General features: G+C 37.8%; 1 protein-coding gene across 4 annotated transcripts in view; it reads right to left on the reverse strand.

Annotated features, from left to right (window-relative positions):
• Nucleotides 1–2057: 2057 nt before the first annotated feature.
• LAMA3 (laminin subunit alpha 3) overlaps nucleotides 2058–14637 on the reverse strand; it is a 100627-nt gene continuing 88047 nt past the window's right edge. For all 4 annotated transcript variants that reach the window (XM_040074879.1, XM_040074868.1, XM_040074856.1 and 1 more), the window contains exons 61-76: nucleotides 14049–14196; nucleotides 13080–13199; nucleotides 12042–12166; nucleotides 11571–11691; nucleotides 10309–10449; nucleotides 9433–9563; nucleotides 8453–8587; nucleotides 6234–6378; nucleotides 5789–5940; nucleotides 5200–5389; nucleotides 4766–4906; nucleotides 3804–3963; nucleotides 3542–3669; nucleotides 3344–3437; nucleotides 2886–3005; nucleotides 2058–2720 (exon numbers count right to left, since the gene is read on the reverse strand). In XM_040074879.1, coding sequence (XP_039930813.1) covers nucleotides 2575–2720; nucleotides 2886–3005; nucleotides 3344–3437; nucleotides 3542–3669; nucleotides 3804–3963; nucleotides 4766–4906; nucleotides 5200–5389; nucleotides 5789–5940; nucleotides 6234–6378; nucleotides 8453–8587; nucleotides 9433–9563; nucleotides 10309–10449; nucleotides 11571–11691; nucleotides 12042–12166; nucleotides 13080–13199; nucleotides 14049–14196 — 2197 coding nt within the window. In that variant the 3' untranslated portion in view covers nucleotides 2058–2574. The remainder of the gene's footprint in view (nucleotides 2721–2885; nucleotides 3006–3343; nucleotides 3438–3541; nucleotides 3670–3803; nucleotides 3964–4765; nucleotides 4907–5199; nucleotides 5390–5788; nucleotides 5941–6233; nucleotides 6379–8452; nucleotides 8588–9432; nucleotides 9564–10308; nucleotides 10450–11570; nucleotides 11692–12041; nucleotides 12167–13079; nucleotides 13200–14048; nucleotides 14197–14637) is intronic.

Genomic DNA, 14637 nt, shown 5'->3' on the forward strand with positions numbered 1-14637 from the left:
ATTTTATTCTAGCATGAGAATTGCTAGTTTTGGGGGCACACCTGAAATACTACAACCAAAAGAAGCAAAAAATTCACACAAGTTATTGTCAAATGACAACACTGATGATGAAAATCTTGGAACTACTACTTCTAACAATTAAAAAAACACATAAAGGTGTCCTGTGGATTTCTTCAAAAATAAAAATTTTTCATCGGTTGAAACAGGACAACTTCTTTCCTCATGTAAGTCCATCCACTGGACTTAAAGGTCTTTGAGGGCTTCTTCCAACTCAGAATATTCTGTAATAAAGCTTTTTACTAAGTGCTCCTCAACCTGATACAGATTTACCTATGTGAAGGTACAGAACCTCTAACTAGTTGGCTTTTATTCATTGTCCCAACAATGTATGACAGCCTGACTCTGTGGCAGCAATACAACTGAAATAAAATTGTGGGGAAAAAACCCCAAACAATCACAAATAAACTTAAAACCAAGGAGTCTTTCCTATTTTTTTCTGTTGTGCAAAAGTAGAATTGTATTGGAATTAATACTTACTGATCGATGTATCTTACATTTACTCAAGTCTTTATACATTTTTCATTTCTTTTTGTCAGCATTAAAACTAGTTCTGATAAAATGAAATGGAAGGGAATTGAAATCTAGGACTGGCTCCAGGTTGCATGGCACTTTTGCATGGCAAAAATCTTTGCCATTATTTTTTTGTTGTTTTACTGAGGAGGGGGTAAGAGAAGAATGAAAAGGTGCTTTTTTTTGTGGTTTGGGAAAATATGTCTCACAGAGCCATCTGACGAGCATGAGATGAGAAATGTTACTAGAGATTTGCATGATAAAATTTAATTGTTCTTCCTTTCTCCTTCTGGAAACTTTTAGCGTTAACTCGAGCCAGCAAATGAATTAAGTATTTTCACATTTTTGGTTAACTGAGTATTTGAGCTCTCATAAGTGAAAGGATTCAGCTGTTGCTATCACAGGATATGTTTCTGTCCCATGTGGCAGGTTGCCGTACATGACAGTAAGCTTCTGCAGAGCATCCCCAGAGAGAGGGCTCTGCCATTACATGTCAATCCTTTGCTCCATCTGAGCCCTCAACCCCAGCATGCATCCCATTCCCGCCAAAACTGGCTTTACACTTCAGAAACTTCCGCCTGGACACAGATTTGCCAGTGAAATAGCTGCCATAAAAGAGAAAGCAGCACAATATTTGATGTGAACAGATTTCTGACACTTTTGCCACCCTGCAAAACTGCAAAATACAAGGGATTAATGACCAAAGCCATAAGGGCTATTGGTTTGGCATCTGCTTCCATTAGTCCAGCTTGCACCTCATTTCAAACACACTGAGAACACGCTGTTGTACATTGAGAAGAAGGAGTGGAAAGCGGGAACATTAGAAGTGAAGGACAATTTGTCTGCATGCCTCCCTACAGTGAGGACCAGCCTCAGAAAATGTTTCCTTTTTTTTTCATTTTTTTCATTTTGCAAAAGAGGCTTGGCATCAGGGCATTGGGGATAAAAAAAAGTTATCAAAATGCTGATTGTGGATGACAGTAGAAAAAGAAGCCACATCAAGTCTACACAGTCCAGCCCTCTACTCAGAAGAATAAAGCAAAGTGGGTTCCCTGCCCTCCGCTGTGGGTCACAATCAGGTACAAAACAAAGATCTGAATGTTGAAGAAAACAGTTTTGCTGGGTTAGTCCTGTAATTCATGCTACATAATTGTAGCAGATGCAGCTGCTATTCTTGATAAAACTTTTCTTCATTTCACTAGACATGGAAGAGACTCTATGGAAGAGACTCTCTGGCTCTGAAGATTGCAAAAAAAGGACCCTCTTTTTGAGATTTTTAGATAACCAAATTGTGATGAGCAGAGATGCAGAGATGATGGATACCTGCTTATTTGGGCAAATCAGCATCTTCAACATACAGAAATATTTGCACAAAGCAAGCAGGATTTAGCAGCTTCTAAAAAGTACTTTAAAAACTCACCAGGCTAAAACAACCAAACAAGAAAATGAAAGTTTTTAGGAACATACTGCATTTATTGGTCCCACAATTCCTAACTTTGTAACAAACCCCCAGAGTTTCACTCCTTAAAGTGCTTCAAACTCCATTTATATTATTATTATTACTTTTAACATCAATGTACATTTCTGTATAAGCAAAAATCCAAAGAAACTTATATTTTTATAAAAATTCTTTATATTAACGGATCAAACTTGCTCTCAAGATGGCCAACATTAAGGCAAATTTCCAAAATTAAGACACTGGAGTTGCTCGAGTCTCTGCTGTTGTGGATGAGAGCAGAATTTGGCCCAGTAGGGTATATGCAATTCTATTTTCTGCATATATCTCAAAAGGCACAACAGATTACCTCAGAAATCAATAACATTTAAAAGGGAGTTTGTCAAAGCAAATACTTTTCCTTTGCTTTGGCACAGTCCACATCCAGAGGATGCATTTGCTCACCGGCTGTTCAGAACAAGCAGCCTGATTCTGATCAGCAAAGGGGAATCCACACAGTTCTTCAGCAGACGGAGACCAATGTGTGCACGACGACTGTAACAGCAGAGTTACTTCTCTGGGCACCCATGCAAATTCACTGCACCATGAACCTCCGAAATTCTCCTGGTGGAGACATGTTTGTCATTGATGGTAATATTCCAAAGACAGCCAATAAATGGGTCTTCAACTTGAAGCCACGGGGTATCCAAATTTTCTACAAAAAGCGATGTGAAAAGATCAAGTTAATAAGAATTATTTTAAAAAATATTAATAATGGCAAAGCTTTCAAAAGAGGGGAAGTGATATACGAGTACATGAATGGATGGGACCTTTGTTTTGGAAAGGAAAAAGTATGAAAAATAAGAAGCAATAATACTACCTGGAATTTTGCCGAAGTAGAGTGGCTGATAAACACGTCTAGGAGGAGACATTTGAAGTTCAGTGGTATGGTTACTCTGTGTGCCCACCTCTAGCTGCACTCTCTTCTCCTTCTGAGAGACTGCAAAGAAGCAGGTAAATGAGAACTCTTTCTCAACCCTGTTAAAGAATCCACTAGATATGACACTACTTTTTAATAGCATCTTTCTTGAAATTAAGGACACAGAAAAAAACGATTTTATTATAATTCAGTCAGAATGACAAACCTAGGTCATCTGGGGCTTAACAGAGCCTACCAAAAAAATCTTATGTAAAGCCTTTCATCAGCACAAAACACATAATTCTAAAGAGTATTCTCAAACTAAACAGAAGTAAAATGACTAATAAAAATTGGGAGCTGCAGCGCTCTGTGCCCACTGTCCCTTCAAAGCTACAGAAGAAATGGTATGTACAATGTACCTGCAATGGTATGCCACTGTCCATCAGACAGAGGTTTCTTAGGTGTGACTGATACCTGGAATTCTCCAGCATCACTATTTCCAGCAGCAATGACCTGTAAAGAAGTGGCCTGTTAAGCTACTGTGTCAAAGGACAGGAGCAACAGGGGAAGGTCAGAAGGAGGGCAATACCGCTGGAATGGGAACAGTCTGTACCCACCTTTCCTCCCTTCATGTAAACAGTCAAGTAGTTGTCTTGCTTGCTTCCAGCATGGAGGAGTATGCCTGTTGAACTCCTCGGTCGAATGGTAAATACAATCCTGAAATCCAATCCCATCAGCAAATTACCTGTGGAAAATTAAACAGTGGGGAGAGGAATGATCATAGGTGGAGATAACTGGAAAACCACACAAAAACAAGCAACCCAGACACCTACATGCCTCAGACTTAATTCCATATACCATAATCTCTACACTGCTTACCAATGGTGATATATCCTCCTTCTTTAAAGAAGTAAATCCCTGTGTCCATAGGAACATCCAGACATGGAAGTACACCATTTTTCTGTTGAGGTGCATTCATGACTTTTCCATTCACCTTAAAATTCCTCAGGCAACCCTTGAAACTCTTCATTGGTATATTCTGAAAGCGTGTTTCAAAATATGAGTACTGAAGCATTACGGCTTTTTTTTTAAAGTAATAATACTAAACATTGTTTCTTTTGGACTATTGGACTATAGAAAGCCTAAGTGCCTGGCACTAAAGGCACCTAACACCTGTCTTTGATGCAGTGAAAAGGTATTCCAAAATTCTAAAAACGTGCTTGAAACCCAGTAAGAGTTGATTTTGAATTAACATGACTCCTGCTTGTAAAACAGACAGTTCCCAATGACAATGCAAGAGGAATTGTGAAATCCCAAGCAGCTTGTCCCTTTCTAAGTCTGTTTATTTAAATCTGATTTTATAAAATACTCTGGATCATTAACTGTCCCCTTTTTTAAATAGAAACCACACGTATTTCAGATTAAAATCCAGTTCTACATCCATAACTCCTTAATGAGAATGATTCTTTTTTTTTTTCTTCTCTAGTGATTATTGCTTAGTCTACTGAGGTAAATGTTCTGCAGAAAGATGATATTTCTGGAATTAAAAATCTGACTCTGGCCTTCTCTATTTTTAAGGAATAAACATGAAAAGAGTACATGGTTGTCATCAGTGTCTCAGCAACATAATGAAAATACGGGTCCAGGTCAAGGCTCTGTGAACAGGTGAGGAAAAAGATCTGTAATGAACCACTGCAAACACCAGTCACAGATGGTGCCCATGTGGTCCTTGGAAATCCCCCACAAAGCTTTTCAGCATGGAAATCCTACCTATTAAAGACTTTCCCATATAATTAGTGTGGCATGGGGAGTGTATGTGGGTGGATGTGTCAATTATTTACCTGTTTCTTCAGTGGTGGCAGCCCTCCCACATACACTGGTGGTTTAATGCTGATGACAGAATTTGTTGTCAATTTCCTGTGCTGGGCCCTTAGACCATCAACGACAAGGCGGGCACTCTTCCCATCTGTGCTGAAGACCACCTTTCCAGGAGGCAAATATAACAGAATAAAAAACCCCAAAGCCAACAAAAGCTACTGCAGATTTTCTTTGCCTTTAAATTAAACACCATGTTGTTGAAATATTTAAACTGAAAATAACATCCTGGGACCATCAGTCTCAATAAGATCTCTCAGAGAGCTGTCAACCACATGAACTTTCAGGCACAGGAATTAATTTTCAACGACCAAAACTAAGCTTCTACTCTCTAAAAAATGTAATAGGCTGTGCCTGCTGAATGCTAGTTATGCCATCACTGTGGTTCCACACTACTTACAGTGTGCCATTGCCCATCGTTGTATTTACTACTGGTTTTGACTTTGATTTGTTTTTCTCCAGAGCCAAGTGAAAAGACAAAATGTCCTTTTGAAATGTGGAGAGCCATATAAGAGTCCTCCGAGCTTTCCTCCATGAAAATTATTAATCCTCTTGATGATCGAGTCCGTACATCTACAGAAAAATGTAACCTGTAGTGGAAAGTAAACATATTCCAGTATGGGTCTATTTTGTTAGCTGTTGCATCTTTTCTGTTCTCCAGTGAAACTCTACTTGTGAAATGCAGAATAGCATTTGGGTGGAATCATGGCATTATACACTGCATTACTGAATGTAAATGAAACTTGACACATTCAGGCTTAGGAACGGGCATTAACATGCACCCTAATTGTCCATCACATCCCATTCAACCTACCCAGTTTAGGTAAATGTTTGCACAGGAAAAAAAAAAAAAAAAAAAAAAGCCTGAACTTCTAGAACCACCTTTTTGTTATGGCCCAAGACATAAACATGAAGAAAATCCTTACACTCCACACCCAAAGAGTCAAGCAGCTTTGACAATTCAAGTACTAGGAGGAGAACATTATTACCTGTCTGTAGATAACAATGGAGAAAACATGTAGGATAGGAAGCTGTTGGGGATGCTTCCAAGGAGATACGCTTCACTGCTGTCGTGTAACAGAGCTGGTATAGTGTGGTTTTGCACCTTAGCAGCTTTCAAATAATCAAGGTATTTATCATTCTGTGTACACAAGACAGAATTGAAAGATTTACTATATGTGCACATAAATAGAAACATTTTAATCAACACATTTAAGAACTCCCACCCAAGGCAGTCAACAGCCCTCCTTAAGAGACAGAAAAGCTCTTGTCATTCTAGACAGGTATGGGTTTAGCAGGAAATACCAACACTTGCTTCAGATGTGAGATGGAAGGAAAGGAAGAACATTTGAATCTCAGTTCCAGAAATGACGGCTGTGCAGACAAAGCCTGGGCATCAATAGGGAGCAAAGATGACAGTAACAATAGGCATACCTTGAGCATCTTAAGCCTGAGAGGATTTTTAAATTCCTGCAGCAGCATTGGTTCAAGGTTTTCGTATTTCTGGCAAGCTCCGAGGGATACACCAGTCTTGGCAGTATTAGCAACAAGATTTTGAACCTCGGGGAGCTGACCTGCCCTGTTGTGATGAAAGCAGTAAGTGCTGTGACTCAGCATTCCTTTTCTTTAGTGTAATCAACAACAAACATATTGTAAAACTGTGTTCTGCACAAAATGTATTTCCCAGTGACAAATTTTATTTTTCAACGAAAAACGTGCATTCAATGCTGTAAATCGTATTTTCCCTGCTTCTGCTCAGTTCTTTTTAGGCTATAGAAAAACTGGTGTTTTGTTCTCATATTTTCTAAACAAAGTAATTTTCCTAAAAGCTATTTAAAAAATGAAAACATACATGGCCCTTGAAAAAAGAGAAAAAAATTACAGCAGCCTTGATTAAGATTTCTGAATCAGACTACAAAACTTTGATTGGCAATTACACATAACCGGTTTCAAATCAAGAAAATATAACATCATCAGGTTCTGCTTCACTGTCTCCTTAAATAAGATGTTCTAACAAGTTTTGTCAAAGCCCATCACAACTTCATATGTAGCTCTAGTATTATAACCAAATTATCAAAGAGACTGTCAAAGCCAACTTACCCTGTGTATAAAGAATAATATTAAGTAATACTACAATTTTCTAAGTTTTACAAAGCATCCCCAATCAGTAAATTACAAAAAACTTTGCAACTACAAAAAAGCTACAAAGCTCCTTGCTTGTGGTTTTCTATGAGAAGAGTGGAAGATTTGTGAGGAGAACCTGAACTTCTTTAATGATGGTTATCCTCCATTCACTCCATCACTCCAGCTACAGTATTAATTCTTCATTTATTTTAGCACAAAAACTTTCCAAATTTGTTTTCTGATGGAAAATTTAATATATAGGTTACTTCCGATGCCTTCTCCTGGTCTTAAAAATTTTGAGAGCCGGACACAGTTAAGGGATAAGAGGTTTTTACCTCAGTATTTTAATAAGGATCCTTATGGAACACAGTTTCGCCAAAGTGGGATGCGCCGAAATGCACACACACGATAGATCGCGTATACTATTTATAGACCTTACAGATTAGCAGAGCGAACAAGGATGCCCCAATGGGAGGCCTGGATGAATAGTGTGATATTCCCCCATCCGAGGAATCTCCCCCTGGATGGGCTGAATCTCAGTTTACAGGATATGTTCTAGAGGGGGGCCTTGGTTTCCCAAGATAGCGTAGGGCTTTCTGGCCTCCTATGACAAGGCCTCTAAGATGTTTGGTCTAATGGTTTAGCAAACTACTAGGGCTATGCTAAGTTACCAGACTTAAGGAATTACAAGTATGCATGCTAGGAGTACTGAACAGATACATAAAAGGTATATAAAAAGGCAAAAATTCATCTTGGCATCACTTCATTGCCTTGCAGTGCTTTAAATAAAGACATAATTTGAGCAGGCTCATCTAGTGGAAGATGTCCCTGCCCATTGCAAGGCGCTAAAACTAAAGGATCTTGAAAGGTGCCTTCCAGCCTATCCAATTCTGTGGTTGTATGACAAACAAATCAAAATACACTATTTTTTGAAAACTCTACACATGTATAAATACTCATCAAAACTTAGCTAACACAAAGCCCCACTGGGACATGACTTATGATGTGTGGAATGCTTGAAACATATTTATGCATGTTTTTTTCTCCTAAGTTTTGCCTGTATGGTGTCTCTAATAATCAGACAAACACGTGAAAAGAGAGACAGCCTAAATCAGGCAGATGATTCCTATGGTCTCACTTGTTTCTGTATCTGTTTTGGTTCAGTCAGCTTTGCTCCTTTCACTACCTCGTTTCCTGGGGAGCTATAACAATACAATCTAGCAAATCTTTTTGCATGCCTTGTTGGGACATATCTAATTCACTCTGCAGCATTTATTCTTTGGCTAACACACTACTAAACAGGTATGATTCAGACTAAAATTCCTTTACATCTCAGCAGTAGATTTGGTTATAACTGGATCCCATGTATAATATACCTGAATGAAAGAGTAATTGAGAGCAGCAAAGTTATGCATTCATGAAGGTTTCAGACACGTAGAAGAGCATTTTAGCAAAATGTAATTTTAATATGATTAAAAAAGGAGAACAGGCCAAAATGCATGAAACGTATTTCTTTCTTGGCCAAATACCTTTTAATAAAGATGTTGGAGATGCAGCCTTCAAAATTATCTCCACCAAATTTTATAGGTCTGTTTGAATCCTGTGAGTTTGATGACCTGGGAGAGTCAACTGCTTTTGACTCATCATCAACCATCAGATGTACTCTGAAAAAAGTGAATGAAAATAAGCATGACATATAAAGAAATAGTTAGGAAATGAATATATATATATAAATATAACACCATTAGACAGATGTGTTTCCTTGTTACATTGTGATTAATTATGCTAGAGCTTCATTAGTTTACTTCTGGGACTTATTCAGCGTGTGCTTATTGACTGCTGTGAAATTGCTCTGCTCTTTCATATTAGATAATGAAAAAGAGCAGAAGTTCATACGTCAGTCCTACAGCGAAATCATGGTGCAATTGAAATTCATGAAAAAGATCTCATGGTTAACTATGGGATAGGATTTAATTCTTCATGTCAAAATGAAACAGAGAATATTAAGTTATAATCACCCAAAGTTATAGCCAACCATTCAAAACTTCCCACTTCAACCAACACTTGTGTAATTTCATGCATTCCACAGCAATCAGTATTATTTAGGAGCTTTTCAGTAAATTGTCTCTTCTAATATCGAATATCATAAAAAATCATTATTGAAAAAAGAGACAGCTTCTTCCCTGGTCCTTTAACCACCTGTGTTACAGGGATACACATGAAGGTTATGGGAAGGGGAAGAGCTCCAAAGACTCCAAAGCTCCATCTAGACAAGCAGTCAAAACCCATACAACCTATAAAAGAAATGCATAGTAGGGTACAGCTGAAACATCACAGGTACCAGCATGCACATTCATAGAACAAAAAATCTCCTCTCCCTTCATAATTTAGGTGTCCTCTGCTAGAAGAGACCATTTTAAACTATTTATCCAAAGAATTTGTCCCACAAAATTCGAATCTCCTGTCTCCAACCACAACATATAAGAACTAGATGAAGAACTGGACTCACCTGTTGTTGATTTTTATTACTGTCACATAATGCATTGACCCATCTTCATATTTCTTTTCCAGTTTAATTTCCATATCTCGGATCTTTGCAGTTACAGAGCCAGGACTCAGAAAGATGGAAAGAACATCAGGCTACAAAAGAACCCCACAAAATGATCAGCTAAATAAATGCAAGAGCTTTTAGTTCTTGCTGCTGCCATTAATACAGTTTTCAGTGGGTGCCAGTAGGAAACAACCTTTCTTACACTAGAACTGCATTTCTCAGTCATCTCGTACTGGATGTGTACCAAGTCCTGCATGACTAGCATAGCTTCCATTTCAAAATACCCCTGCACTCTGAATAGCAAACATTTACTTAAAATACTTGTTTATTTTTACAAAAATCAGAGGAGTCAGTTCTCCACTTCTCGAATGCCTGGTGTGCACTTACTTCTTAGCTCCTCCAGCCAGCCGGAATAGGGTTCTACTTAAACCTCCTTGCCTTCTGGGGGACCAAACCCTTTCCTCTGCCTATTTGGACAATGGGTAACAGTTCTGCGTGGGCAGAGTGCCATTCTTCCTTGAGAGAATTTCCAGCCAATTAAGCAACAGTTTTCTTACTGAGATGGTGGTGTCAGGTGTGTGAGCTACTCTGCAGAAGGCTCTAGTTCAAAGCTCAGTTACTCATCACACTACTTGTTGGCCATGTTAAGAAATTGCCAGAATGCATTTCTCTGGCCTATGACATGCAAGATGCCACACTCAAAAAAGGCATTTCTTACCTTAAAATACAGGAATCTACATGAGATTTATGTAGAGAGAGACTTATGACACAAGCTGAAATGACTGATTCAGAGATAAAATCTATCACATATGCTAAGCTGAATGTGATTCATACCCGTAGATTGTAATTCAAGAGTGTTCCAGTCGAAGCTGTGGTCTGAAAGCCAAAGCCAACTTGGAAATCCTGGGGAAATGGGAAATCTGCTGCACTCAGGCTCAGTGTTCCATCCTTGGAGAAAGCTGCAGATCTGACAAGCTGAAACAGAGAAAATAATTATTTCAGTGGTTTTCCTTTTAATCAGAAGAAATGCTGCCCCAATCAGAAGACAGCAGCTGCCCCGCTCAACATAATTGTGATCAGCACCAGTCAAAAAACCAAGCACAAGGCAAACCTCAAAAGCCATTATTTCAGTACAGAACAGACTGTCAGAGTTGGCTTCACCAGCATTAACTATGGTCTGAGAAACTCTAAAAAGAAAGAGGAGGCATGCTGAGAATAATGAGCTGCTCATCTCTAGCTGCTGTGGCTTTGAAAGTTTTCACATTTGGGGACACAAAACTGAGTAGCTGGAGGAATAGTTCATAACTATGAAGCTGTACAGATGAGCTACGTAACTGAAACTGTGTGAGTCACAGGACACCTTTTAATACATGAGTAGTTTTACAGATACAGAGAATGAAGATTAGATCCTCTGCAAAGATATTCTGTGAAGAAATCACTCTGTGAAAGGTTTAGATGCCACAAGAAAATAAGCACAAACTTTCAGTGCAATACTGCAGTAGAAATGGCAAATGAGATCATGCACCATGTAAGCAGCAGTAAGTAGAAGCAGAAGGCTAGTTTTTATCTTTTGATGCAGCACTAATTAAGCCAGCACTGAAATGTCATGTCGCATTTTAAAAACATGGCAAAACTCAAGGATGCACAGAAAATAATTCCACAACAATCAGTTGAGTGGAGCCTTAGAATGAGACTTTGATGGAAGCAGATAGTTAGGATGTTTTAAGAAAAAAGGCCAAGAGGTCATTTAATTAGGAAATGTAAACACCTTGGCAAGAAGAAAGATACAGAGTAGTATTAAGCATTCCAGCCTCATCAGTAACAGCAACTGGAAGCCAATGAGCTTACATGGTAAATATGAATACTTAATTGTAAATAGTATTAGGAGTGTAGACTATGTGCTGTAACAAGCTATCACAACAGGACTTGTGTCACTTTTATTTCCACACCTTCACACCCAATCCAGGTTCTTTTACTGCCATCACATGTTAACCAAATATAATTCTGACCTGAGCAAAACATAATGGTCCAGGATTTATAGACAAACCAGAGTCTGTGAACTCCAGAAGAAGTTTTCAAGGAAATTTATTAGTTACCTTCCACTCCTCTGAACATTTCTTGCTGACACCAAAAGTCTTATCAAAAGAAACAGATGCAGTGCTTGGGTTTTTCACATTCTTCATGCAGCCCCGGAATGGAGGTGTAGATATATTAAAGCTGGTTTCAGGGAGGGGAAGGAAAAAGAGTTCAGTAACTCTGCATTTCAAAGCACATACTACCATAATAACCTATAAATGCTGGCAATATAGAAAATAGAAAAAGAGAACGAAAGAAATCTTTCTTGTGTACACATACTCATGCTGATCAAGCCCAATCTTCAGGATAAGCTCCAACAAAGATCTCAACATTAGCCAAAAATCATGGATTATGATCATGTATTATACACTTGTTTTTTTATGTCACATTAGACAGTCGATACAGAGAGTGAAAGAAATTGTGTAAGGAAAGAGTTTAGATGGAGTTTCCCTACAAAGTCTGTATATTACAGTATTTTTGTAGTTACTCACCGTTCCCATAGAAAAGATGGAACTCCACCTAGGTAATATTCAGTGAAATTGAAGACATGTATATTGGCTTTAATATCTGGACTGACATACACAACTTTTTTTTTTCGGTCAAGCACCAAATTAATCTGAAATACACAAATAATGAGAACCATTTCACTTGGCAGAAACAAAAATCATTTACCTGATTAAAAGTACCCCCAGAGAGCAGGACACAGTGATTTTTCTTCCCCCTCCTCTTGTTTACTATCCTTATCCTTAAATCAAGGATAACTGCAGTAGTTCAAAGGTACTTTGCAAACTTTGGGCATTTAGTCAAAGCAAGGAAAATGTTAAACTGTCCAAATACAAGGTGAGGTTTTATTTTAGTCTGAAAGATTGCCCTAGAAACACACCTCACCTAAGATTCAGATATTGTCTTTGCAGCTGAAGATTCAGATGCTGCTGCCTGATACAAAAACTAAGTCAGTCAGCTGTCTGAAGGTAACTTGACCCAGTAGAGCATAAAGATTCCTTCCAGCAGACCCAGCAGCTTTCACTATTTAGTTGGAAATATATTAAGGGAAAAAGGGCGAACTAACTAACAAGGAAATGAAAGGTTTTTAACAATGCTTTTACGATTTCACTCTGGTAATGCTGCAAAAGAGCTGGACTGAAGCTAAGGAGAGAAGCAACAATGAAGACTGAAAAAGTGTAATCTCTATAAAGACCAGCCCACCCTGAAGAAATAAACCCTTAGGTGGTGAAAACACTAATCTAAGTATGAAACTAATGCAAATAATTGCAATGTGCAGAGATGTCTTTATGTAAAGCATTGCTCTAACAAAAATTTTTCCTTTGGTGGTTTCACTTTTAAAACTGAACTATTCACATTAAAGCAGGACAAGAGAAAGATTAATTTTCACATCTTCAAACTAGTCCCCAGTGACTTGATTTCCTCACACAAAAGGAAAACGCCACAACTAAACTTTACAACAGGACAGTTTCAATTAATGCCTATTTTTACAAATAATGATCCCTTGATTCTTTAAAATTACATACTTGTTGATATGTTCCATCATTTACAGGTTTTTTGGATTCTACTTCTTTTGGAGTTTCAGAGTCAAGTTTGTATCTAAAAACTGTACGACCATTTTCAATAAGCACACTGATGAACTGATCCTGAAAAAAAAACCAAAAACCAAACACAAAAACACCATCAAAATTAAACTGCTACAATTTCAGATATATATTTCATTGTCATATGAATAATTTTAATGTTGCTTCAAGAAAGCTTTACAGGGAAAAGATAACATAAGGCCTAAAACTTATACTAATCAATCACAATTACTTTAAACTATTATAAAGAGATCTGGTACCAGCTCCAGGAATTCTCCAAATCTCTAAAGGACTTATTGTCATTTCAAATGTCTACTGACTTTATACAGCATTGAAAAATTATTCAGAATATGTCCCAGTGATTGCAAATATACCTACAAGATTACTAGATAAGTAGCAGCACTGTGGTTTTGAGCATCTTTACAGGTATACGTCATCATGTCACTTCCTATAGTCTTCTTACTCTGTTTCCACACATATCTAGATTTGGGAAGAGTGCACTTCCAATTTTGGAGGATTTCAATATTCCAACATCGGTTTGATTCTAATTACATTCCTCCTTTCCCGCCCTCAGTTCTGAATTCTCTGCATGGCCTAATGGAGGAGCTTTCTTGGAATGATTTTTTACGTAGCCTTGACAAAGTGAGTATTCAGCAACCATTGTAGAATCATTGAATATCTCAAGCTGGAAGGGACCCATAAGTCCAACTCCCTCTTTCTTGCACAACTACCTAAGACTAAGCCATATGGCATTAAACATACAGCAGAATCTACTAATTTTCCACACAGACAAAAATAACACTTTTAGGACATTTCCTTACAGTTATTACTATATTCATAATGTTTTTTAATAAGCAAGATTTTTAAGATGTTCTTCCACTACAAAACAGACAGAAGCATTCCACACATTACCCCATTTGCTGCAAAAAACACAATGCCTTCATCTGCAGTCGTCTCAATTGTCTGCTCGTACCGCACTCGTTCGGCACTTCTTTCCCCGGCTGTGACACTGGCATAGCCAGTGCCCTCAAAATAGCTTTGGTCGGTCTCCTCTTTATACCTGTAATAATTCAATGGCATAGAAAAAACTTCTACCACGTGGACTTACTACCATTATAATTTTAAAAAAGCTTAAGTTAAAGCATTTGGTATTGGGCCAAATTCTGATCTAACCCAAGTAGAGAGAAAACCTTCCTACTGGCTTCTATCAGATTCACAAATGGACTTTAGAGAGGAAATCATTAATTTATGCCCTTTTTTTGGACTTAATGTAGTATTTAATTTATTAAGTAGATGAACACATTAGTCTACAAATTGTGTCTGGATTGTATAACAATTAAATTTAAACAGATTGAGATTGCCATAGATGTGAATCATGTCATTACCGAGGATTTTCTCTAAGAGTTACAGTTAGAGACCAAGAGTTAGGAAAAAATCACCAGTTTAGCTACAGTGGTTATTCTTCTGGATGTGAAAAGAAAAGAATTCATAACGATAAAAT

This window comes from Hirundo rustica, chromosome 1, assembly GCF_015227805.2.
Source record: "Hirundo rustica isolate bHirRus1 chromosome 1, bHirRus1.pri.v3, whole genome shotgun sequence".
Classification (NCBI taxonomy): Eukaryota; Metazoa; Chordata; class Aves; order Passeriformes; family Hirundinidae; genus Hirundo; species Hirundo rustica.